The 26,510-nt window shown below is 38.7% G+C and overlaps 2 protein-coding genes across 2 annotated transcripts in view; both read left to right on the top strand.

The window, feature by feature from the left end:
* The first annotated feature begins 8,098 nt into the window (after window positions 1–8,098).
* Window positions 8,099–9,098, top strand: LOC108255350 (uncharacterized). The gene has a single exon (XM_017451270.3). The coding sequence runs from the start codon at window positions 8,237–8,239 to the stop codon at window positions 8,915–8,917; it is 681 nt and encodes a 226-aa protein (XP_017306759.1). The 5' UTR covers window positions 8,099–8,236; the 3' UTR covers window positions 8,918–9,098.
* Window positions 9,099–17,305: 8,207 nt separating this feature from the next.
* The window catches only part of tmem8b (transmembrane protein 8B), a 131,713-nt gene continuing 122,508 nt past the window's right edge, over window positions 17,306–26,510 (top strand). The window contains exon 1 of the mRNA XM_017451268.3: window positions 17,306–17,628. Coding sequence (XP_017306757.2) covers window positions 17,544–17,628 — 85 coding nt within the window. The 5' untranslated portion in view covers window positions 17,306–17,543. The remainder of the gene's footprint in view (window positions 17,629–26,510) is intronic.

Here is a 26,510-nt window from a genome sequence, read left to right on the forward strand (position 1 = left end):
GCACATAACAGAGGTGGCCTTGTTGCATACTAAACGAGGTGTACCATAGTGCCTTCGCTGAATCAAGCGAAAGATTTCTGTGCTTTTGGGGTGGGGTGGGGTGGGGTGGGGGGTGGATGGGTCTGCTTAAAGACTCACATATGGAACTTGTTACTGTCCTTGGAGACAAAGCAGTCAAGGCCAAGACAAATGCTGTAATGAGGAGCACACACCAACCCATACAGAAATATAAAGCAACCCCCTGAAATATTAGACAACAATGCTGACTCGGTGGGGTGGGAAGGTAAAAACATGGAATACATTTAAAAGAGCACCTACATGAGACTGTGTTTACAACAGCTAAATGAGCAGCAAGAATTCAGATCAGCTCTCATAATTGAAAACAGCCATCCGTACTCACAGTCACACAAATACTATATGAGCTTACATAGACAAAAAATTATATAAGCTTTCCTATGTTTTTCTTCTCTGTCTCAATTTTTGATCTGTTTCTACACATGTCAATGATGACAATATAGAACATACAAACCTTTCCAACTTCACTTCGTATCTTTTTTTCATTGATAATGAATATATACTGTATCAGCATGGTATAAAAAGTGCCTTCTGTTCAGTTCATTCATTCACTCAGCCAGTCTGTCGCTGCCAGCATTGTTTAACTAGTGTGAAAATTATATAACACGCACACGGTACTCTATGTTGGACTAACCAAACACCTAATCACAGTGCTTTTGATTCAGGAAATGTTACCAGCCACCCACTCATTTTGGGCTATTGAATTGTTTATGGATGGATTAGTGTCAAAGCCTTTTTCAGGACTGGTTGTCAATAATAGATCTTATTCATAGTCTAAAGGAATGGGTTTGTCAGGCTTCTGGTGGTCAGTCTGATTATACATTTAAAGGGTTCTCATTGTCTATGACTATAAAGAAGTCATCTTCACTTAGTAAGACTGTGTTAGATATAATGTAGATTTTCACTTATAGTTAATGAGTCAGAAAAGTGTTTGCTCTCAAAATGTGTTAAAGATGGAATAGTTCATTTAGCATAAATAACCTGGAAAATATGTAGAACATGATCCAAAATGCTTGTTCAAGCAATGGAATAAAAACAGTGTTTTTATACCCTGAGAAAAAAAGCTTGTTTTGTTTATATGTGCTTCCTGTCAGCTTTTTTAGAGACACTCCCTAACACCCAGTCACTCCGCTCCCATCTCAGTCTGTTCAGAAAGGAAAACATGGTGGAATCCATTGTGCCCAGAGCAGCCAGATACTCTTACAGCGAGCAAAAAGACACACACAGTGCTTCCAAAAAAACTTAATAACAAGAAATGTAATAAAACTAGAAGAAACACTGGTAATGATGTTCCGGGAATAAGAACACTGAATTACTGGTTGTTTTGGTCTTTGGTAATAGTAACTAACTGAACTCACTGGACACAGTAGATTTGGGCAGATGAGATTTATGTACATGGGTAGGAATGGGAGGCAGGTTCAAGGAGGTAAAAAAAAAAAAGAGAAGAAGTTCCAATGTTGTTGTACTTCATCTACTTATCCACTAGAACTCCAGTCTTGGATAAGCTTGACTGATGCACATTTAAATGTTACATTTTTAAGTGACATTTCTTTTGGTTGTGTATGGACTAAAACCATCATTCCACATACATACTTTAAGATAAAAAAAACACTTTAAAAAGTACTTTTCATGTCTTTTTTCTACTGTATGTGCTGCTATATCTATTACATGCACATCTTATTTCCAAATAACTTAGTTCCATTGTGAATTCTGACATGCTAGTACACACTACTGATAAATCCACTGGGACTTCATGTCAGTATTGACCACAAAATTCCTAAAATAGCCAATTTACACTAATAACACCTATAGGTTACATGAGTTGAATGTAGAGTGTGTAAGTTTAAAAAAAAAAATACTGTATGATTGTGATTTTAAACATGCATAGAGTAGCACATTTGGAAGTTTCAGATTGATTTAACTGTCTATAGAACAAAATGAGGATCATAAAAGCCTACAGATTTTTTACTACAGGACGCAGCTGCTTTTCTGTTCACATTATTGCATGTGGATAAGTAGAAAGGGAAGTAGAAATCATGAATTTTGGGGTGCAAAAAAATTAAATAAAATTCTGCCTTTGATTTGAGTGTTTATATGCCCGTAATGTCAGGGAAAGATACAGGTATTTAGGATTTCAGACCATTTATTGGAAGAATGCTGGAAGATTCATTCCAGGGATTCTATTACAGCACATGAGTCACTGAAAAGCATCTGATCTCCAGTAAAACATGCTACTGCGTCTGCCAAGTGAGCCACGTCACATGAGTTTCTCTTCCTCTGACTAACCTTGCAGTTTCGCCATAACCCTTACTGTTTGCTTAATTTCAGGAAAATCATCAATTTAAAAGTCATCACTTTTAATTCCTTATGTATTTATGACTCAGAGGCCAAAATAGGTTTGAAGCCTGCTGGTATCTTTCCAGATGCAGATCTTGCCAAACGCCCATCAGTCTGAGATAGTCTGGCAAACAAGTTTGAATTTAATATAGTATACAGTTGTCTGCCAACACTGCTTCACTGATATCTAGTGGCTTAAAAGAAACTATGGAATTCGAATGCCAATAATAAAAAAATATAAAAATATGAAAGCTGAGCTAAATAGGAAGGAAAAAGAGGGAGAGAGAGCAAAATCTTATGGTGTAATAAATAAAACAAAAACAAAGACCAGTACAACTGATATAGACAGAGACTTCAAGTGACACCGGGTCTAAGAAAAGCACTGCAGCATGCAATTATTCAAATGAAATGGTCTGCCATTGTTGCTATTCACTTACCAACCACTTTATTAGGAACACCATACCAAAATGGGTTGGATCCCATTTGCTCTCAGTTCTTCATGGCACGGGTACCACAAGGTGTTGTCATGATTGCATCACATAATATCTGTAGATTTATCAGCTGCACATTCATGCTGCAAATCACCTGTTCTACAACACCCTAAAGATGCTGTACTGGATTCATATCTGTGACTGGGGAAGCCATTGAAGTATCCTGGTTGGATTCATGCTGCTGACCCTCCTATGTGCATATCACAGTAGGAATCAATATTCATCAGACCAGACAATGTTTTTTCCAATCTTCAGCTGTCCAGTTTCGGTGAGCCTGTGCTCACTGTAGTTTCAGATTGCAGTTCTTGGCTGATGGGTGTGGGACCTGGTGTGGTCTTCTGCTGTTGTAACACATCCACCTCAAGGTTGGAGGTGCTGATGCTTTTCTGTTCACCACAGTTGTAAAGAGTGGTTATCTGAGTTTGTGTAGCCTTGCTATCAGCTCGCACCAGTCTGGCCATTGTCTTCTGACCTCTTTCAGCAAGAAGTCATTTCCTCCTGCAGTCCTCAGTCAAGGGTTATGTGTTTGTTTTTCATAGACTCTAAATAATGCCGTGCATGAAAATTTTGATGAGATCATCAGTTTCTGAAATATTAAGAGTAGCCTGTCTGGGACCAGCAACCATGCTACAGTCAGAGTCACTGAGGTCACCTTTTTCCCCATTATGATGTTTCATGTGAACACGAAGCTCTTGACCTGTATCTGCATGATTTTATGCACTGCACTGCTGTCATATGATTGGCTAATTGGATAATTGCATGAATGATTAGGTGTGCTGATGTTCCTAATAAAGTGGCTGGTGAGAGTACTTATATTGAACTTGATCTTATGATAAATGTGCATAAATTTGCAAGAATTGCAAGTATGATGAAGCTTGATTTTGTTTAACTTCATATGAAAAAGGGTGGAAGATATGAATACTAACCTTGCCCCTCCCTTTGTATTTTTCATAAGAATTGCGACATGCGTATGTATGAATTTGTCAGACCATGTTGCATACAGAGACCCACCCAAAAACTTGTTAGGTATAAATGTAGAAGGCTGTATAAGGCTTATGTTTTTTCTCTGTCCCCAAAATGGGGTGTTTAAGCATGAAAAATATCACTCTACATCTGTAGATGCTTAGGATATGTAACAGGAAGTGACTGTGTTGAACTGCATTGAATGTCCTGTGTGAACTCCCATTAATGCTGGTTCATCAACTCTACCTACACATTTCCAGAAAGGAAGGATTTCCTGTTTTTATTTATTTATTTTTTTATAGCCCATATAGGTCTTCTTAGTGTGCATATTCCATTTTCCTCACTATTTTCTGGTCCGGGTTGATTGAACCCTTCGTTTTAGGGTATGTTTTGGTATTTATAAGTAAGAATTGTGTTTTTGTTTTTCTTCTTTGCAGATAAAATATATTATTATATTCTTAATGCTTAGTGTCAAGAAAAAATCTAATAGATGGAATTAAAAAAATAGGCAAACATATGTTGGATGTACAGTATGTACATATACAGTATGTGAATATATAAGAGAAAGATTGCTGGAATTGCTTGTGTGGGTTTACACACAGCATACAATCACTGATGAAATAACTTTTTTCTGAGGCTTATAAACTTATAACATATTACAATTGATGTATGTATATTTAACAAGTACTCAAAAACTGTAAATTGACCAGACAAAACAAGTGGATTATTAATCTGGATTTGTAATCTGTTAAAAGGAAGAAAGAAAGAAAGGTAGAAGAAAAATATCATCCACACAGCCCATCTGATGTCCTAGGTGAGGTTCATCCTTAACGCCCCACCCTTCCCCTGCCCACAACGAAATTTATACAACATTAATTTCCGATACTCAATAATATTTTATATACTTCAATAATAATAATATATATATGTTTTAATAAATAGTCATTGTGAATAGGCATAACCACAAAAAATAATATAAACACAAATTTACCTTATTATATGCTCAATACAAAGCAAGTACTAAGATTTTTTAAAATAATAAAATATTAATACTAAACATAAATAACAATGCAAAATTAACAATGCTGTATATACTGTAATTTAAACACTGTGCTATAAATGCATTCGTTTCAGGTAATGTGTGCTTTTAGAATTTTACCTTCCTGCCCTTCCTTGCTGCAAAATCATTAATAATGACGTCATGTGAGATTTGACCAGTAATATCATGGTTAATGGCAATCACAGCCACATAAATGACAAATGATATAGAAACTGTAATAAGCTTACTTCTGCTTTTTTCACGCTTTAACTCTTCTTCTTTTTTCGAAATTGAGCTCCTGATGGTTTTTGTCGCTTCATTTTGCATCTTAATTTACAATCTTGATTGCTATTTCCGGTGATACGTCAGCAGCAATTATTCCATGATCATTATCGTTACATAATCATTACATCGTAACATAATGCCGTAAAAAAATAAATAAATCAGAATCACTGACACACACACACACACACACACACACACACACTTCACAGCCACACAAACACACCAATGGTGACGACTTTTTAATTGTATTTAATAAATAAATAAATAAATAAATAACGCCGATGATTGTCGTGTTGCACTTAATACAGTCTTGAACACACTGCCGCGTATTTACATCAGCACTAGGGGGCGCCAACAAAGCAATTTTACCAAACAAACTTTTCTGAGGTAATAAAAGACTAAAACTATAATCAAGCAGCTGCTATATTGTGCTACGTCAAAAGATTAATTTCTTTGGTTTTAAATGAAAAAAAAAAGTAATCTTGATTGTATACCCATTTTTTACGAAATATACCAGTAATATGATAGATTTTTTGACGTAAATGAAACGGATTACAGTTAGCAGTTTTTTGTATCCTGAATACGTAACGCGTTACATGTATTCCGTTACTCCCCAAGCCTGGTTAGCATACATATATGTAATCTTTATGTTACCTATGTTCTATCTAGAACATAGTCTTAGAGATCTTATTTACATGTGGATAACATAATAAATTTGAGTTACGTATTAGACCAAGGTGCTTTTGGTTTCATAGAATACCCATCAAGCATCATGGTGAAATCTTGTTGCAAGATTTCAAACAAAATTAAAGTATCAATTAAAATGGCCCTTGTGTTACATTTGTGTTAGTCTTTTGCTGCTCCCTAGTGGACAGCTGAGAAACTGTAGAATTCCTCTTCTCTTGAGTGTTTACTGAGGTCTTCATGCCTCCTTAGGAGTTCTAAGCCCCCTATAAGGGTCTACATTGTAGCCTTTCTGATAGTGAAACACACTCTTGTACATGTAGAACCATTAAGGGTTTCAACTAGAGTGAGAATTTTCTAAGAATGCACACCATGTACCTAAAACAATAAAAAAAAAAAAAATCCAATTCAATAAAAAAGTTAAACAAAACAATGAAATAATAGCTTATGTCCAGTAAGTGTAAAACAAATGTAATGTATTACTAGTGGCAATGGAACAGTCAGTGTTCCTGCAGCAACTCAGCCCCACCACTTATATCAGTAGATCAACAAATGTTAGTCTTCATAACGTCCTCTTTCACAACTCCATGCATTTTAAACTTCGTTGAAATAATAAAGACCTATTTTGACTGGCCAATAATATAAAATTTGTTACTATTTGATAGATTTAAGCCAATATTCTATTGATTTGCTTGCATTTCTAAATGTTGCACAGTCAGCGAGCTCACTGCCCCGATTAGCTTCCATAGAGTTATACTATATGGCCAAAAATATGTGGACATCTGACCATCATACCCATATGTGGGCCATCCCCAAACTGTAACCACAAAGATCTAGACTTGTCTAGAATATCTTTGTATGCTGGGCCCAAACATTTTCCAGCATGACAATGTCCAAAGTGAGATCCATAGAGACGGCTTGCCAAGGTTGGTGTGGAGGAACTAAAGTGGCCTGCACAGATTGCTGAACTCAACCTCACTGAACACCTTCAGGATGAACTGGAACACTGACTGTTCCATTGCTCTTGTGGCTGAATGGGCAAAAATTCCAACAGCCACATTCCAAATGCTAGTAGAAAGCCTTCCCAGAGGAGTGAAGGTTATTAAGAACAACAACAGGGGGGATAAATCTGGAATGGAATGGTCAAACAGCACACATAGGTGTGATGATCAGGTGTCCACCAACTTTTGGCCATATACTGTAGTGTATTATTACTCCTAGTGGTCAAAATTGGGATCACAAACATTTCTACTGTAGCAGTAACCACTTTTCTCCATATTTGATTGAGGAGCAGCAGACAACCCTGTTAAAAGAAAAAAGAAAAAAAAAAAGAAAGCCTCATAGAATTTGTAATGTGAATTGTATTGGTTTTAATGGAAACTGTAATGGTCCCTGTGGGTCTCTACTGGTAATTTGTTGCCTTCAATTGGTGATTTGTTATATCCAGTGTCTGAGGACCAATAATGGTAATGGTTTTAATGGTTTGCTGATAGTTTGTAATAGTATTTATAGTGGAAACCATTAGAATTTCTGAGATGGTTTCTTTCTTTCTTTCTTTTTTTTAATTTCAACAGGGAGGACAAATTTCAAAATGCTCCATGGCCAAGAATAGGTTGTTATAGATAATAATTGATAAATGAAATATAGTACATTTATGCAAACAAATGCAAAGTGTAAGTGTAGACAGTGGATCTGTGGTGTACAGAACCATTTCTTTGATAAGATATATTGCATGGATTAGGAGAGGGAAAGGGAAATTATAGAGTGGATAATGTCCGTACGCCAGGAATTCGTGTACAACAGTTCAACCTTAAACTAGCTCAACAATTAGACATTGGAAAAGGGAAACACATTTTTTCTTCTTTTTTCCTCAGCGTTTTCATCGGAAACAAATGAACAAAGTACAGTGACCTTGTTTCGCATGAAAATGCTGAGAAAAAAAAAGAAGAAGAAATGTGTTTCCCTTTTCCAATGTCCACTTGTAGGGCTAGTTTCAGTTCATGACGGAGATGACATGTCAAACGTGTTTTTCCCACACGTGCGTATAAAAGAGCAGAAGACGTATTTTAGGCGATTCACGCCCCTTTTGGCTTTCCACACAGTCGCCTAGTTAACGCGTATGTACGCACGTACAGCACGCAGTGACTCTGAACGCCATAGAAGAAGCGACGCGCAGACCGCCAAAAAGCTCCAGTGCGTATCGCGCGCGTGTGCGGAGCTGCGCGTCAGTACGCGCTGATTGGTTGAGCGGTTAAGCACATCCGTTAGCGTATCCGGAAATGTTGAGATGAGACCCAAGAAACTCTCGAGCTAAACCAGACTAAAAAAACAAAAACAAAAACAAACCCAGCATAAAAGCGGAATGGGGCAGTTTGAAGATCAGTTGGCAGAAGAAGTGCGACGTTATAAGCACCTGTACGACCCTTCTTCAAAACATTACAAACACAGTGACGTGATGATGAAGTCCTGGATGGAAATAGGCAAAACACTGGGCGAAGATCCGGAGGTGTGCATGAAGAAATGGAAAGCAATTCGAGATAAATTTGTGCGTCTGAAAAAAAAGTTCAAGACCAGAAATGGGGACTCCGGGCCGGATGAAGACAAAGAACCCGAGTACTGTATGAGGTTGTCATGGCTCAACGGGTTTATTAAACACCGAGACACGAAGAACGACATGGTCTCTAAAAGTGAGGTGGGAGAGTGGAGGCGGAGTACAGTTCCGCACGCGACGTGTAGCGACGACGACTCCGCGTGCACGGAAGTGTCGTCAGTGAGCCAGCCAGTCAAGAAGAGGAAGCGAGTCTCCAAAGGGGAGGACATTGTGGACAAAATAGCAACTTTACGTCAGGAAATGGTGAACTGTACGGCTCTGGTGTCCCAGCTGAGCGCCATCACTGAATCCCGCCGGAGCAGCGACGAGTTTTTCACTTTTGCCCAGGCTGTAGCGGACTCTCTCCGGAAACTCCCTCCTGAGCGAGTGGAAGCTACCAAAGTCAAACTGTTTACTGTGCTTGGAGAAGCACACAGTGCAGCCGGACTTTAGGATTTTAAACCCCTCTCTATATTTTTCTGCTTTATGTTTGGTCGATGTTATGCACAAGTATCTAACAATTTCTGTTTTTACACCACATGTTCCTCTGTTCCAACAATGAGCCGCCAGCATTCTTACAATGTACAACATAGTAGTTATTTTTATATTAAACTAAAATGGTTCACAACTTTTACTGTTTCGTTAATTTTTGTTTTGGTAGCTTTCAAAGCATGAACATTTATCCACAGTTCTAGTCAGACATACAGTGCCTTCCACTAATATTGACACCCTTGGTAAATATGAGCAAAGAGGGCTGGGGAAATTTGTCTTTATTGTTTAAACTTTTGAACAAAAATACTCTGCTCTCATGGATATCAAACAATTGCAAACAAAACACAGGTTTATATATATATATATATATATATATATATATATATATATATATATATATATATATATATATAAAATCTTTGTTAAATATAGGTGTACACTAATTATTGGCAGCCCTATGAATTCATATGAGAAAAATGTATTTGAAGTATATTAACGTTGATATTTTACATTTCTTTTCGTACACATGGGTGACTAGGAACAGGAAATTGTTTAACCATGACTTCCTGTTTCACAGGAGTATAAATATGAGGTAAAATATTTATATCAAAATTGTATTATATTGCAAATTTTGTGAATTTTTTAAACAAAATTTCAAAAGGTTAAACAACAATGACAATTATTCATAGCCTTCTTTGTTTATATCTACAAAGGGTGCCAATATTGTGGAAGGCACTGTATAGCCTACGTGTGGTGGCCTAGGAAAACCGTTTATATTGTCAACTTGTTGACATTTCAGTAACAAAGATCTAGTTGCCTGCTTGCTTCTTCCCTTTGCAGGACTTGCAGTATGTTAAGTTGTCCTCAAATATTCTCTGCCTCTGTGGGTTAAACTTGTATTTCATACCGGCGATGGAGGATGACTTGTATCGCCACCCAGGGCTTCATTTAATGTTATTTCATCACCTTCTGCGTCAACTGTTTCAGTCGAAACTTCAGTCGCACTGTCATGTGGAATACTGCATAATAGGCTTCATACTTTGCGTATGTTGCTAGCTAACTTTAGCGATCTAGTTTAGCTCACTGCGTGTTCACTCGGCATTTTTGTGGAAAAATTGCTAGTGTGCCCTTTGCGCTGATCATGTGATTTTTTTTTCAACGGACGACATGGATTCAACGCAGTGACTGTGCCATTATTGTTGTGTCATTAACCTTTTTGTTGAAAACAAAAAAATCAAGGCTGCTTGGGCTGAATTTTGTAATACTTTGTATTCGCACACGTGTTCCTAAATACATTTTACAGTTCGCACATCTATTTATCTCCTCTAGTTCTGAAAACTACTAGCTTTCCCTAACTAAAATATGTTTATGTTTTGTGATTACAAGAAAAAAAAAAATAGAATTTTGAAATCAGCTTACCCCAAAAGTCAAAATGGAGACAATCAAATTAGAAAATTCCATTGTGACTGTGTGGTTCAGGAGCATCACGTACATTTTGACAGCCAATATCTGATTGCACACTGCATTCACTGGGATAATGTCTGTACTGTGTGAGGAAATTACACTTTACACTTACAACCCAAATTCCAGTGATGTGCAAATCTTAACAAATGCATAAGAACAGATTAGGACAGAAAATTGAGAAAACAGACATGTTTTAAGTTGGGATTTGAACTCGGAGTTGGATGTGATGCTGTGAAAAGAGTCAGAAGGAGTGAATTCCAAATTTTGGGTGCAGCTACACTGAAAGACCTGCCCCCCATAGTAGAGAGACGAGATCTAAGGACAGCGAGGAGTCCAAGCGTAGAGGACCTGAGAGAGCGGGTCGGGTTGTAGAGGAGAAGCAGTTCACTTAAATAGAAAGATGCCAAACCATGAAGTGATTTAAATGTGATCAGGATTATTTAATAATTAATGCAAAACGAAACCGGTAACCAATGCAGTTCAGGATTGGAGTAATGTAGGCTGAGCGTTTGGTATGTGTAAGAAGTCTAGCGGCTGAGTTTGAACCTAGTTTTGCAACCTAGCAATATGATTAGCAGATATATATACAGTATCTCACAAAAGTGAGTAAACCCCTCACATTTTTGTAAATATTTGATTATATCTTTTCATGTGACAACACTGAAGAAATGACACTTTGCTACAATGTAAAGTAGTGAGTGTACAGCTTGTGTAACAGTGTAAATTTGCTGTCCGCTCAAAATAACTCAACACACAGCCATTAATGTCTAAACCACTGGCAACAAAAGTGAGTACACCCCTAAGTGAAAATATCCAAATTGGGCCCAAAGTGTCAATATGTTGTGTGGCCACCATTATTTTCCAGCACTACCTTAACCTTCTTGGGCATGGAGTTCACCAGAGCTTCACAGGTTGCCACTGGAGTCCTCTTCCACTCTTCCATGATGATGTCACAGAGCTGGTGGATGTTAGAGACCTTGTTCTCCTCCACCTTCCATTTGAGGATGCCCCACAGATGCTCAATAGGGTTTAGTCCATCACCTTCACCCTCAGCTTCTTTAGCAAGGCAATGGTCGTCTTGGAGGTGTGTTTGGGGTCGTTATCATGCTGGAATACGGCCCAGTCTCCAAAGGGAGGGGATCATGCTCTGCATCAGTATGTCACAGTACATGTTGGCATTCATGGTTCCCTCAATGAACTGTAGCTCCCCAGTGCCGGCGGCACTGCATGCCGCCTGCAACCCCAGACCATGACACTCCCACCACCATGCTTGACTGTAGGCAAGACACACTTGTCTTTGTATTCCTCACTTGGTTGCTGCCACACACGCTTGACACCATCTGAACCAAATAAGTTTATCTCGGTCTCATCAGACCACAGGACATGGTTCCAGTAATCCATGTCCTTAGTCTGCTTGTCTTCAGCAAACTGTTTGCGGGCTTTCTTGTGCATAATTTTTAGAAGAGGCTTCCTTCTGGGACGACAGCCATGCAGAGCAATTTGATTCAGTGTGCGGCGTATGGTCTGAGCACTGACAGGCTGACCCCCCACCCCTTCAACCTCTGCAGCAATGCTGGCAGCACTCATATGTCTATTTCCCAAAGACAACCTCTGGATATGACGCTGAGAACGTGCACTCAACTCAACTTCAACTTCAGGCGAGGCCTGTTCTGAGTGGAACCTGTCCTGTTAAACCGCTGTATGGTCTTGGCCACTGTGCTGCAGCTCAGTGTCAGGGTCTTGGCAATCTTCTTATAGCGTAGGCCATCTTTATGTAGAGCAACAATTCTTTTTTTCAGATCCTCAGAGAGTTCTTTGCCATGAGGTGCCATGTTGAACTTCCAATGACCAGTATGAGGGAGTGTGAGAGCTATGACACCAAATTTAACCCACCTGCTCCCAATTCACACCTGAGACCTTGTAACACTAACAAGTCACATGACACCGGGGAAGGAAAATGGCTAATTGGGCCCAGTTTGGACATTTTCACTTAGGGGTGTACTCACTTTGTTGCCAGCGGTTTAGACATTAATGGCTGTGTGTTGAGTTATTTTGAGGGGACAGCAAATTTACACTGTTACACAAGCTGTACACTCACTACTTTACATTGTAGCAAACTGTCATTTCTTCAGTGTTGTCACATGAAAAGATATAATCAAATATTTACAAAAATGTGAGGGGTGTACTCACTTTTGTGAGATACTGTATATATATGCACACACACACACACACACACACATACAGACCAGTTGAGGTTTACATTCGTTAGTTTACACACTCAGGAGTACGAGTAGAATATGAAAGCTGAAGATGAATTAATGGGATTTTCATGAATACCATTTTTTAATGTCAACTCTCATGAAGTATTTACACATAAATCTGTTCATATCCTGCTTGATAAACGAGGTCTAATGTGAGACTAATATCTTATGTGTCAGTGTTCTCAGCAGTAATATCATGAAAATGTGATACTGCTGATATAACTAGAATTTTGTGGTCATATCTTAGGATTATTATTAATTGTTTGTCAGTTTTGCTATCCAAATGATCTCAAAATAGCTTTTGATTCTTTTTCTGGCCAAAACAATAAATATTTTAAACTTGCAAAATAGACAGCAGTTCCTCATGTTGGTGATTACCATACAAACATTTGCTTAAATAAAAAATATTTTCAACAATAGCAGCTCTGACAGTATTTTAGTTGCAAGGCAAATCACAGGTTTATATTAACAGCTAATTCAAACAGGTTTTAATAAAGGGTGCAATCATTGATATTATGAAGCCTTATGCAAGGAGATGTTTATATAACATTTTTGGAAGAAAATGCCATTCTGACAAAGCGCCATTACTGCAGGAATGAATCTCAACAGGTCCATCCAAACTCAGCAGCACGTGGATCCCTAGCGCTTGAGAGAGGCCAAGACAGCCATTGACATTTGGCACCTATGCTCTCCATTTCTCATCCTGAATCTAACCAGACATTGGGACTTTTGGGATTCCAGATGTGTTGTGACATTAGTACAGATGATGTAGGTGTAGAGGGCAACACATGCTTATGCCTCGACCACATGTATAATCAGTTCTGAACACTGTGGGGAATTTTAATTTAATGTCTTGCTTTGACAAGAGTGATGAGGTCCATGGACAAGACTGGAACCTGTAAATGGAAAACGATATCATTTACAGTCACTGGATAAAGGTTGTGTAGTAAGACAATGTAGCAAAATAACCTACAACAAAATCAATAATGATTAATAATACGTAGGTTTCAGCGCAATATGGCCACAAATGGTGCTTAAGTACTGTCTGTTGTGACATTTAAATTCTTTTCTATCATATTCAGTATGTTGTTTCTTCTATGCATTTGTTTTCTATTACAGTGCAGTATGAGACTTTCTTTAGGTTTCTCTACATACTTGTTTGCTACACTGAGCATGAAATGCATGAAAAACCGTAACTCACCGTGACAGCTGCACTGCTAAAACACCTCATTAAGTTTCTTCTGTTGTACTTCTAACTCATTTTCCAGCCTACATTAAACACTGTACATGTCACTGCAGCTTTATTCAAGGTTAACAAGCTGTATTAATAACCTAAAGCTAGTTAAGTAATGAAATCATCGAATTGTAGTTCAAATTTACATCATGCCAAAAATCATACAAAAATATTAAAAGGTAACACAAGTAATATGTGCAAATCAAAGAATTAAAAAGTGACAAAAATATTTCCCTTTTTTTTTTTTTTACACTTATACAATAAATTAATGCATTGTTTATTTTTTAAGCGATGATAAAAGAGCCTGGCAAATAATAAAATGTTATGTACATGTACACAATAAGCCAAATATTTTAGAACTATGCACATGAAATAGGCATAAAATGTATTTTATGTAGTTTAACCTTCTGGCTTCATACAAATTAATGCATGTCAAATAAATGTCACCTTAACGTTTCATAGATTCACAATGGATCACACGCATAATGTTTACAGCTGTTCACAGCTGTTATACTAAGGGAAAATCAATGTTGCTTCTTTGTTTAGATATCATTAAAATGTATGTACTGTTATATGAATGCCTTGTCTTGTCATTTAATGATTTCACATGATACAGCACCTAGAAATATCTGTTCTTCACCACTCCATCCAGTTTTCATCTCGATATTTCTAGCATGATCCCAGCTGTCTCAGCCAAAAGACCAGAATGGTCATGATCATAGTCTACCAGTATGTTCATGCTGGCCAAGCTGGTATCTCAGCATGACCTTGTTTCCTCACAAGCTAAACCAGCAATAATGCCAGCATTTCCCAGTTTGTCCCTTAAATGGTCTTGCTAGTCTTCCAATATTCTCATTTTGGATCCATTGGTCCAACTGAGTAAAGCAGATTTCTTTCTAGCTAAGTCAAATTAAAACAAGCATAGGCTACTGTATATGAGCAACATTATTATCATAGAGTACTGGCACCTTAACACACGGGCAAATGGATCAAAACCTTCACATGCTGAAAATAGGCAATGCTTGCTTAGTAGCGAAGGTTCTGGGATATAGAATTTAAGTTCCAGCAATGCAAATTTGCCTCTGGCTTTTTGAATATTAATTGCTTCAGGCTTTCATTGTACTATATTGTGTAGGTTGGCACTGTGTTGCACCAGCTTCAGGGTCTGAGTTTCAACCCTGAGCTCTGGTTATTCTCTGTATGGACTTTTACATAGTCTCACATCCATGGGGGGCTTTGTGCAGGTTCTCTGGTGTTTCTCATACATTCCGAAAACAGGGCGGTAGATGCATTTTCTACTCTTAATTGCCCCTGTGAATGAGTGTGTGTATGTGTGTGCATGGTGCACTGTGATGCACTGGCATCCCATTAAGCATGTACAGTATTCCCACCTCATACCCAGTGGGAAGGATCTGGATCCATTGCAGCCCTGATCAGGATAAAGCAGTTACTAAAGATGAATAAATGTACACATATGTCTAATGACAGTAAAGTCTTCCTTGCCATCTTACATATATTTTGTCTGAAGAAACTAGATGCAAACAACTACCATCATTCAACTGTGTAGTAATATTATAGGCTATAACGACTATTTAATATTACTTTTAGTTGTGTAAGGTCCAGATGTAGGATACAATCAGATCTTTGTATTCAGAGGCATAGCTACAGGGCTGGCAAGGCAGGCAATTGCCTGGGGCCCTGAATACTGAGAGGGCCCCCAAGGGCTGATCATTTACTGTAAATGAGCAGAAATTTTCATCTTAATATAGTGCGCATCAAGATCTCAGCAACCCCCTTTGCGTGGAGATATCTCATTTGAAGACTCGTTTATGCTCCTGCGCCACTCGTTCACACTTGAGTCGCACATGATTTAATTCCTGAAAATGAAGAGGACATACCTATCTAGCAGCCAGAGGTACAAGAAAAAACAAGAAGGGGAAGAACAGAGGAAACAGGACAGCAGAAAGTTATGGAGATAATGATGAATGAATTAAGGTCAATTAAAGACGAACAAACCCACATATTGTTGTCCAATGTCAGTTTTATTTAACCTTATTATTTGCAAGATGAATTATTGGTAATAGTTAGCTAGGGTTAGCATGTTTTGAGTAGTGTTAGCAGTTAGCACTAGACAAAGGTAGGCCAGAAGCCAAGGGCCCCCTAAAAATGCTAATTATATCTATTTTTTAATTATTTAATGCTAAATAATGTATGCTGAAAATGTAAATATTGCTGTTAAAACACCCAAATAGGTCACCACAACTATATTTTGCCTAGGCCCCCAAATCTGCCCGGGTACCCGGAGTGATGCTCACAACACCGGCAGCACCGCTTGGCAAGTATCGGCACTGTATCTCTTGCTCCCGTGAATCAATACTTTACATTAGTTAATATGAAATATACAGTACTGAGCAAAAGTTTTAGGCACATGCAGAGAAATGCTGTAGAGTAAAGATGCCTTCAAAATAATGAAATTAAATGTTTCTACATTAAAAAAAAAATACAACACCAATTCCAAAAATGTTGGGACGCTGTTTAATAAAAACAGAATGCAATGATTTGCAAATCTCGTTAACCCATATGTTATTCACAATAGAATACAGAAAACATATCGGATGTTTAAACTGAGGAAATGTACACACTTTAAGAACAAAATAAGGTAATTTTGAATTTGATGGCTGCAGCACGTCCCAAAAAAGTTGGGACGGGGGCAACAAAAGGCTGGAAAAGTAAGACTTTTACAGGTTTTCTCCTAAGTATGGAGACAGGTTTTCTCCTATGTATGGAGACTTTTGGGACACCCTGTATAAGCAATTTGAATAGTTTTATCTTATGTGCAGTACACTGTTGATTTGTTAAGTAATGAATATGCTATGTAGATACTGCTTTGAGACACAGTTAAAGAATCAAACCATTGATGGATCCTTTTTCTTTTCTACTTGTGTAAATGTAGTAAAGCCTAATGATCAGCATTAGACACAGCGACTCCAGTGATCTTTTTTTTTTAATCGAAAAATAACATTTTACTCATGTTGTGCTGTAGGGGGTAGCATTTATCTCCTTTATACAATGAATTTACCTACTACGATGCAACCATCATCTGATGTATATTAATAAAAGTAAAGACATGACTACTACGAACTCTGTAAACACTGCACCTCAATATGTAGACGAGGAGCTCTGTTCACTTGTTACATGTAGCCTATAATCTTACGAGAAAAAGATTGTTAAAATATAAATTAGTGAAAAAATAAAGAAAACTCTTTAACTAAAACAATAACAAAAAATATTTTTACGACTTCTTTAAAAAAAAAAAAAAAAAAGCAGAAAGCTTGAATCTCAACCGCGACAACAAACCCACGCTAATTTCCTCTAATTCCGCGTGTCGACTTTGACTGACAGCCGCCTTCTCCAATGAACTGCACAGGAAAGCGCGCGGGATCCAATCCCAGCGCCTTAGAGGAGGATCTTTCTCGGAATCGCTCCCCCGCCCGCCCCTCCTTCCACCTGACGTCATGCGCGAGCGGCCGGTCCGTCGCGAGACGCGAAGATGTGGACGGGCGCGGTAATATAAACTGGCGGCGAGCCGCTCTCGGAAGGTGAACCTCTGGTCGGTTTTTTAATCGCGATGCGGCGGCTCGGAGATGTGAGGTCGGAATCGGGCCGCCTGCAGCTCCTCGTGCTCGTTTCCGCTCATCTTTGCTCCATCACAGGTGAGTCCGTTATACCGCGAGATGTCCGGTGTTGATGCGGAGGAGCTGTTCTTTGTGCGGGTGCTGAAACACTTATGTCGCTGGTAGCAGTAGCGGTGCTGTGTTCCGGATATATGTATTGCTCATCATTTAGTTAGATGAACCTTCCTCTGCGTGCAGAATTCACCAGTAGCGCGCGCTCTATGTTCTCCAAGCTTTACTTTTTACCGAAACGCACTGATATGTTCAAATAAACTGGCAAACAAAGTAAACATGAGGTATTTCCGAAGTACAGCATCCTTGTAAACATCAACATTACTGCCAACATTGATAAACAGAAACCTATCCTCTCGAAACACACCACTGTGCTGGAATATTTGAAAAACGTTAAAAGTCAAGACATACACTGGAGGATTTTTTTTTGTCACCTTTATAAGGAAATTCCTGGTGTAACTTCCTCCCTGTCTATCTGTACTGCTGCAGCCAAAAAGCATGACATAGTTGCGTTCTTACAGTCACTGTGTAATCGGTGAGATCTGATTTCAGTAAGACAGCGTTTACTCATAGCGCCTCATCATCATGGAGCGACTTACACAAACATCTAAAACTAATCATGAACGAATCATTATCAGAGCTATTTATCCATCCATCCATCCATTTTCTATACCGCTTATCCTACAGGGTCACGGGGAACCTGGACGGGGTGCCAGTCCATCGCAGGGCACCATCACATAAACATTCACTCCCCCCATTCATACACTACGGACACTTTGGACATGCCAATCAGCCTACCATGCACGTCTTTGGACTGGGTGAGGAAACCGGAGTACCCGGAGGAAAACCCCCGCAGCACGGGGAGAAAATGCAAACTCTGCTCACACAGGGCAGCGGCAGGAATCGAACCCCCGACCCTGGAGGTGTGAGGAGAATGTGCTAACCACTAAGCCACAGTATGCCCTAAGCTATTTATGTTTAAAGGAATTGCTTTGTTCTAAGTGTTATTTGTTATGTCCTGTATCTTAATGCAGTTTGTGGTAACTACTGTGCCACCTTCTTGGCCAGGGCTTGTTTTTTTTTTCTCTCTCAGTGTGACTACCCTGGTTAAATAAAGATTAAACAAAAAACAAAACAAAACAAAGAGACTGTAGTATATGTAAAGAAATTCCTAACAAAACAAAACTCCTCAGTGATGCATGTACACCTGCAATCTGCTTGGACCGACATTTATGTTAAGTAAATTATTAGGGCAAATGATTTCCCTCACAAGCTGTACAATGTTTAATTCCAAAGAAGCCACCGTTCATGGTTTACTGTTCATCGATATGTAGATCATTTGTACAGATACAGACAAAGATAGCAGATGAGATAGCAGAACGAGACAATAATAACCTTTGCAGCGTGACAGTGATTAATGAAGCCCACTGTTGACATTAGCCTCTATGTAGCGAACATCAAATGTGAAGCCTAAGCCATACATGAAATGATAGTGTTTATCACGGACTAAAACACTGATGGTGTTAATTCAACATTAGTCCATTAGGAAATCGAATTTCTTCTTTCATTCCTATGAGATAAAAAAAATACAGCATATTATATGTTATACTGCATGATTAATGCTTCTACGTATCTAAAGGGGATCTGCGTAGAAAGCATACCCCTCTGTTGTACATTTCTACACACAGCCTTCCTAAAGACAAACCAAAGAACCCTTTGAGGAAGTAGATGGAACCTTTTTTTCCCTAAAAGTGTAGAAACTCTTGTTAACTAAAGATCTTCCAGATGTTACTATGTTATGTTTAAAAGCTGAATATTAGGCTATATGTTGGGCTTAAAATTGACATCAGTTCACCACTTAAAAGGCAGCATTTAAAAGGCAGGATGGAGGAGGTGCTGGTGGATTGTATGGAGCACCTCGTGCTGTTAGATTAGTATCATTTTACTTCTTCAGTTCACAGTTTTAAATGGGTTCTTTTGTGTTCTACAGAAACAGGCAGTGAATTATGATTTCTGCATTGTTCTGAAGTGTGAATGATCTTATTTAAACAAAATGTAGAATTATAAACACACACATACTACCTGCTGAAGGAGACTACTATCAAGTTGAATGTTGAAGCAAATCATAAACACTATTGAACTGATAAACAGTGCAAAGTGTGATATGTGACAGTGAGAGAACACAGAAACCATATGCAAAGCTCTGCCGTTTACTCACATTGATTGCAGTATCGATGAGTAGCTAGAGCACAGTGATCCGCAGAGGCACGCATAACCACGCTAGAATGATAAGCAGCATGGTCTAATGGGAGAATGAGTCACAGCAGACTGAACGTGGTAGTTTAATCAGATAGACTTCCATGGAGAAACAGATGTCGACAAAGATCTGTGTCTATATGACTCTGTTTCAGAGATAACTCTTCTGCCTTACTGCTCTGCGTGTCCATATTGCTGAGATAGATGGGTGGTAAATTAAAGAAAAACCAACACAAAGTGTCTTTGTGAGGTGTCGAAGCACCATGAGCCACCAAAACAGTTTAAATGTATTGTTTGGCAGAGATTCTACAAGTCTCTGGAGGGAGGAATAGCAAATACATCCAAAAGATATTCCTTTAATTGGTGTTTGGTGGAAAGGGCTGTCTACTATTAAGTCATGCCAAAATCACCCATAGCAGTACAATAAAGTTGAGATCTGGTAAGAACGAAGGCCATAGCATATGATTTTAATCTTTTTCTTACTCATTAAACCATTCAGTGACCCCTCCTGCCCTCATGCCCTGTGCTTGGGGGTGGAGTCATCCTAGAAGACACCAATCCCATCAGGTCAGAAATGTTTCATCACAGGATAAAGATGATGAGACAAAAGAACTGTGTACTGATTTGCTTTGACGCGTCACTCTAAGGGGACTAGTGGAAACAAACCATGCATAACAAAGCCACTATTTTTTCCTTTAATTTGTCACCCATCTGTCCAACATGCTTGGTTAGGCAAGAGTGGAAAGAAGGGGGAAAAGGGGCAAGAGAGAGGAACAGGCTTGCAGGGGTTGTATGGAATTTTATTTTCCGGGTCAGTGTGGTTTTGAGCTACTGTTCAAACAAATAATTGAATCATGTAACAATTACTTCTGAATAATATTAGCAATCTTGGTGCGATCTTTAAAAATCTCTCATTTGAACGAAAAAGCTCCATATAGATGCCTTGCCATTGCCTGTTCTTAAGATTTGGATTTGAAATCTGGTAGGGATGTTTTGTAAAGATTCAGGAAAAAGGTTTTAAGTGATAGGTACAAATTCTTAGCTTGCTTAAAGAATTCTACCTGGAACTCTTATTGATATGAAAACACTGCTGTAGGACTCTGTATACAGAAGAACCTTCAGGGGTTCAGAATATATTTTATTTTTCAATGAGCATCAATCACTAAAATCTTATATGTACTGCAGAATATTAAGCTTTATTTATGTAAACAACAACAACAACTAATGAATGGGACCTGCAGGCCAGTGAAATTTAATATTATGTCTTTGGCATAATTCTTCCAGGTTCTGTGTAGAATGCTAGGATAGAGTATATTCCTACAATTATTAAAAAAAGGTCAAAGAAGTCTACATGCAGCAGACATGGTGGCTTAGTGGCAAGCCTGCTTGCCTCGCACCTCAAGGGTTTGGGAATCCTGCCTCTGTCCTGTGTGTGTGGAGCTTGCACGTTCTTCCTGTGCTTCAGGGGTCTCCTTCAGGTACTGCAGCTTCCACACCCAGTACAAAGACATGCGTTTCCAAATTATCCAAATTGTCAATAGTGTGTGAATAGGTGTGCGTATGTGTATGTGATTATGCCCTGCGATGGATTGGCCCCGCGTCCAGGGTATCCCCCACCCTGTGCCCCGAGTTCCCTGGGATGGGCTTCAGGCTTCCCTGCGACCCTGTGTAGGATAAGCACTATGGAAAATGGTTGGATGGATGGAAGTCTAAATGGTTCTTTGGTTTGTCCTTCTCAGGTAATGCTTAATTTTTGCAGGTACTTTTCTACAACAGGGTGTTTCTCTGTCAGAAAGGGTTCCAAAAGAACTAACGAACCTTTAATTATTCAAAGAACCTCTCTTATTTATAAAACATTTCAAGTAGTGCATCTTTATGAAACAATGAATCCTTAACTGTCCACAGAACCCTTACGACTCTTTTTGTATTAAAAGTGTACTTATGGACTTCCTGCTTTACAACAGGTTTCTTGGTCTCTTGCCAGCATACCCAGGAGGTACTTTATATTAAGCATCAGAACATTATTTAGCTCTTGTGATTGCTGCGTTATCCCTGGAGCTTCAGGGAAAGTGTGCGAGGGATTAGTTACTTAATCAGTGGTGAGAGAGAAACACAGCTTATCTTGGGCTTGTTCTACTGAATGTATGATCATATCAAGAGGCTGAAGAAATTCATTTGGTGCAAAAACTGTTCCAGAAAGAACTTTCAGAAAACTTGTGGTTTGGAAACCATAAATGAAATTAATCATGAGGTTAAATACCATCTAATGTATATATTTTTTCCTTTCTGCTGCAAATTGGATGTTTTGTGCCATCACATTTGGAGATATTTTGAACCTGCCTTTGCTCTCGTTAAATTGTCTGTTTTGTCTTTCATGAAATAGTTTAAGCCAGCTGTCTAGATCTAGATCATTTTTACAAGACCAAAAACATTCATTTTACTGATAAGCTTGGATTCCTGTAAGCAGTGTTATGACACGTACTGCGTAACCTACTCATTCATGCAATGTCCAGAACCAGTTAAAAACCATGAGATAACCGGCGCCATGAGATCCCCACAGGGGAATTTTGTCCATCGCTGCTTTGTGCAAACTTGATCAGTATACCATCTGACAAATGCGTATTGCAGCACCCTGATTGATGTCATGCCAGAACAAAACTCAATATGTGCTGCACCAAGTTGCTAATCTCGTCTTCAGCAGGAACTAATGGAAGTCTGGCTCTGTGTGCTCGTCGGGCTTGCGGTAACCCAGACAGAGTGAGGTATCTAACAAAAACAGCATCGGCTTTCAGCGTCTGGGCCAAGAATATGACCAATTTGTGACTGGTGCGATTAAAAAGGTGACGGAAGCGTGGCCTGGAGTAGCCAATAAAATTCAATACCAGATAAAAAAAAAAAATGTCAACACTTAAGTGGGGGTATATACTGACTATCATTACATTAAGGTGATTCAGAATAGGTGATTCAGTACAGATGATTCAGGAAAGGTGATTAAGTATAGGTGATTAAGTATAGATGATTAAGTATAGGTAATTAATTATAGGTGATTATAGATGATTAAGTATAGGTGATTAAGTATAGATGATTCAGTATAGGTGATTAATTATAGGTGATTATAGATGATTAAGTATAGGTGATTAAGTATAGATGATTCAGTATAGGTGATTAAGTATAGATGATTCATTATAGGTGATTAAGTATAGATGATTAAGTATAGGTAATTAATTATAGGTGATTATAGATGATTAAGTATAGGTGATTAAGTATAGATGATTCAGTATATATGATTAAGTACAGTTGATTCAGTATAGGTGATTCAGTATAGGTGATTAAGTACAGGTGATTAAGTACAGGTGATTCACTATAAGTGATTCAGTATAGGTGATTAAGTACAGGTGATTCAGTATAGATTATTAAATATAGGTGATTAAGTATAGATGATTAAGTATAGATGATTCAGTATAGGTGATTAAGTACAGGTATTTCAATATAGGTGATTAAGTATAAATGATTAAGTATAGATGATTCAGTATAGGTGTTTAATTATAGGTGATTAGGTATAGGTGATTCAGTATAGATGATTAAGTATAGCTGATTAAGAATAGATGATTAAGTTTAGGTGATTAAGTACAGGTGATTCAGTACAGGTGATTCAGTATTATTTGTGTGTGTGTGTTTGTGTGTGTGTGTATGTGTGTGATTGTGCCCTGCGATGGGTTGGCACCCTGTCCAGGGTGTTCCATGCCTTGTGCCCCGAGTCTCCTGGGATAGGCTCCAGGCTCCCTGCAACCCTCTGTAGGATAAGCAGTAGGCGATTGAGTATAGATAACTTAGTATAGATTATTCTGTTTAGGTAATTATGTGTACTATATTTAGTATAGATGATTCTGTACAAATGATTATTTATAGTTGATTTAGTTTAGATAATTAACGACAACGGCCATGGTGACACAATAGTAGCTTCCAACCATAATGACTCAAACACACAGAACATAAATGTGTATGAAAACACGTCGACTAGGTATGCTGGATATCTAACTGAATAATGCTGCCAAAATGCTAGATTTTATATTAAGTTACATTTACCTTCCCTGGTTGAGTTTAAGATTCTTCGTCTATGAACTGTAGCCATGTGAAATGACATGATTCAGTGATATGCCAGATGAAATCACATGATGTTGCTGGATAAAACATTTGGGAGTTTAGAGATATGACATAATAAGCTGTGGAGCTACGCAGAATGAAAAATAGCATTATTAAGCAGTAATAAAGACTTTAAATTAACATTCCTAAACGTTCCTAATGTTCTAAAACTTATGATTCAGCTAGTCCATTAATTACTCTATGAGTTAGGTGCATTACACAGCTTGTTCAAAATTAGGATTTCACTTCACTTGTTACAAAGGTTGACTGATGAAAGGCATGGAACACTCTTGCATCAGTACAATCTCAAACGTGCTTCAGGCTCCACTATCACCCGCTCTGCTATATCTGCATTTCACCTCTCTGAGAATCACAGAGCGTGCTGCAATTTTCCCACCTAAACCAAGCACTGACAAACAGCCCTGCTGTGTTAGAGGAGTGTTCATAAGGGTAGAACAGTCTGCATAGCAATCTGTCAGCTCATGCCTCTTGAATTGAGCCATGCTTAAGAGGAGACATGCTAATTTCTTGTGAAATTGGGGCATACTACAAATCCCAGGAAAAAAAAAAAACTCACTAAAACAATGGGAAAGTATCCATAGCAAGCAAGACATTAGCAGAGCATAGGTCGGACAATTTCTAACCCCACCATTACTCAGAAGGCATGGATGATTACTTAAGTAGGCACTCTGAGAATGAATCAAAGTTCAAGAGGCTACCATGAACAAACTGAAAAAAAAGAAGGATTTCACAAAAATCAAGCAACCTCGGAAGAGCTTGCAATGTTTCAAAATGACCACAGATTTTCCGCAGATTTGGGCCAACATGCATCATGTGACATCATCATAACGCACATTCAGCCAGAGCCGTCTTTGTTTCACATGCGTTGAACATGAGTACAGCTAAAAGGTCTCTTTTACCAGTAAACATCACTGCAAAAGACCATGCAGAACTATTTCTTGCAATTGCGTTTTCGCCAATTCAAGTAGCTTTACGCAAAAAAAAACACAGAAAACTCAAATTGCATCTCAAATTTTTTAAAAAGCAGCAGCAAAATCAAGTGTTTTTGGCCACAACGATCACAAAAAACTCCTTACGGAAGGAGAAATCCTTACGGACTGGGATGTTTAGGAAGAGGAGGCTTCCAAAGAACACATACAGTATATAATAAAGTGATATATTTAGTCGTTTACTCCTGGAAGGGTACAGCATCCAAGTAGCTGTTACTGATGCAGTACTCTATCACAGTGGTCACCTAGCAGAGTGAAATTATCTCCTCAAAGTAACACACCAATTGCAAGACTTGCTGTATTAATCAACGGCCTTGTCATCTCAGGGTTCAGTGTTATTAAACTGGCAATGGCTTGCCCATCCAAGAGCTGCCATCTGGGATGGAAAACAATAAAATTAAAATGACACCAGGTCAAGGCTCATCTATGATCTATATGAAGTGCAGTGAAATGCTCTCAGAAAGTGGGAGCTGTATTGCAATCCATGAAGGGAATTCATCTAAGTGTGATCACATGGCTTTAATACAAAGACCATGAAAGTATTCTGCAGCTCAGAGCTTCAGGGTGGGATGGAGGGTAGCAATTTATTAAGCTATTGACAAGCAAATACAGCTCAGGCTATATTGTATTGACATTTCATATCATGTTTGTCTTGTGCAAGTTATTTACACATTATCCAGAGAAGTGAACAGAGCAAAGAAGAGCTCAGAGCTCAACCAATTTGCAGCAGATTTCTGATCCTAAATGGCAAGCTTTGTTTTATACCAACTCATGCTGAGCTGACACTTGTGTACTCGTGTGAAGGGCACATCCTGCTCCAGAGGGCTATACTGTCAGCCTCTGCTCCTTTTGCTGTCTGGGTCTGGCATTAGAGCCGCTTTGCTAATTACACTCATCCTCACATATCCGGTCCCTCGCTGACTCACCAACTGCCACCAGGGAAAAGAGGTCTCCATTTTCTGTCAGGACCCTGTTCTCTCTCTCTTTCTCTCTCTCTCTCTCTCTGTACCTCTTGCCCTGCATCTGCCTTTCGTCTGTCTCTGTCATGTACTTCATGCAGCTTTGGTAAAGGTTACTGCAGCATGTTTCTCTCATCCTCAGGGAAACATTAATTAGCAGGAGTGTGCAAAGAGTGTGAGAAACTTTGCTTTTGGGGCTCCAAATGAAAGCTTTCTTGATTGCGGGACATGTCAAGACTAATGACAGAGTAGTTGCTAATGGTTTAAGGAGAGAAAGAGTGAGAGATGAGATTGAGCTAAATTGCCACTTAGGCACCCCATTTGGAAAGGGTTTTTAGGAACCTTCTGTCTGACAGTGCTTCAAATAAGAGGGTTGATAAGACATATGTGCAGGGGGGTGGGGAGGTTTGAGGAGAGTGCTTGAGCACCTGCCCCTTTGCCCCTTGATGTCAGTAGTGCTCTTTTGATTTTTATTTTGGGAAAGCTTGTCCAAGGCTCTTATTAAGACAAGACAAGTTTCAATCAATCATAATGTAACTCC

This window comes from Ictalurus punctatus, chromosome 22 (genome assembly GCF_001660625.3).
Source record: "Ictalurus punctatus breed USDA103 chromosome 22, Coco_2.0, whole genome shotgun sequence".
NCBI classification, from domain to species: Eukaryota; Metazoa; Chordata; class Actinopteri; order Siluriformes; family Ictaluridae; genus Ictalurus; species Ictalurus punctatus.

What these genes read in the sequence shown, in the direction of transcription:
- LOC108255350 (XM_017451270.3), top strand. Translation starts at nt 8,237, where the DNA reads ATGGGGCAGTTTGAAGATCAGTTGGCAGAAGAAGTGCGACGTTATAAG.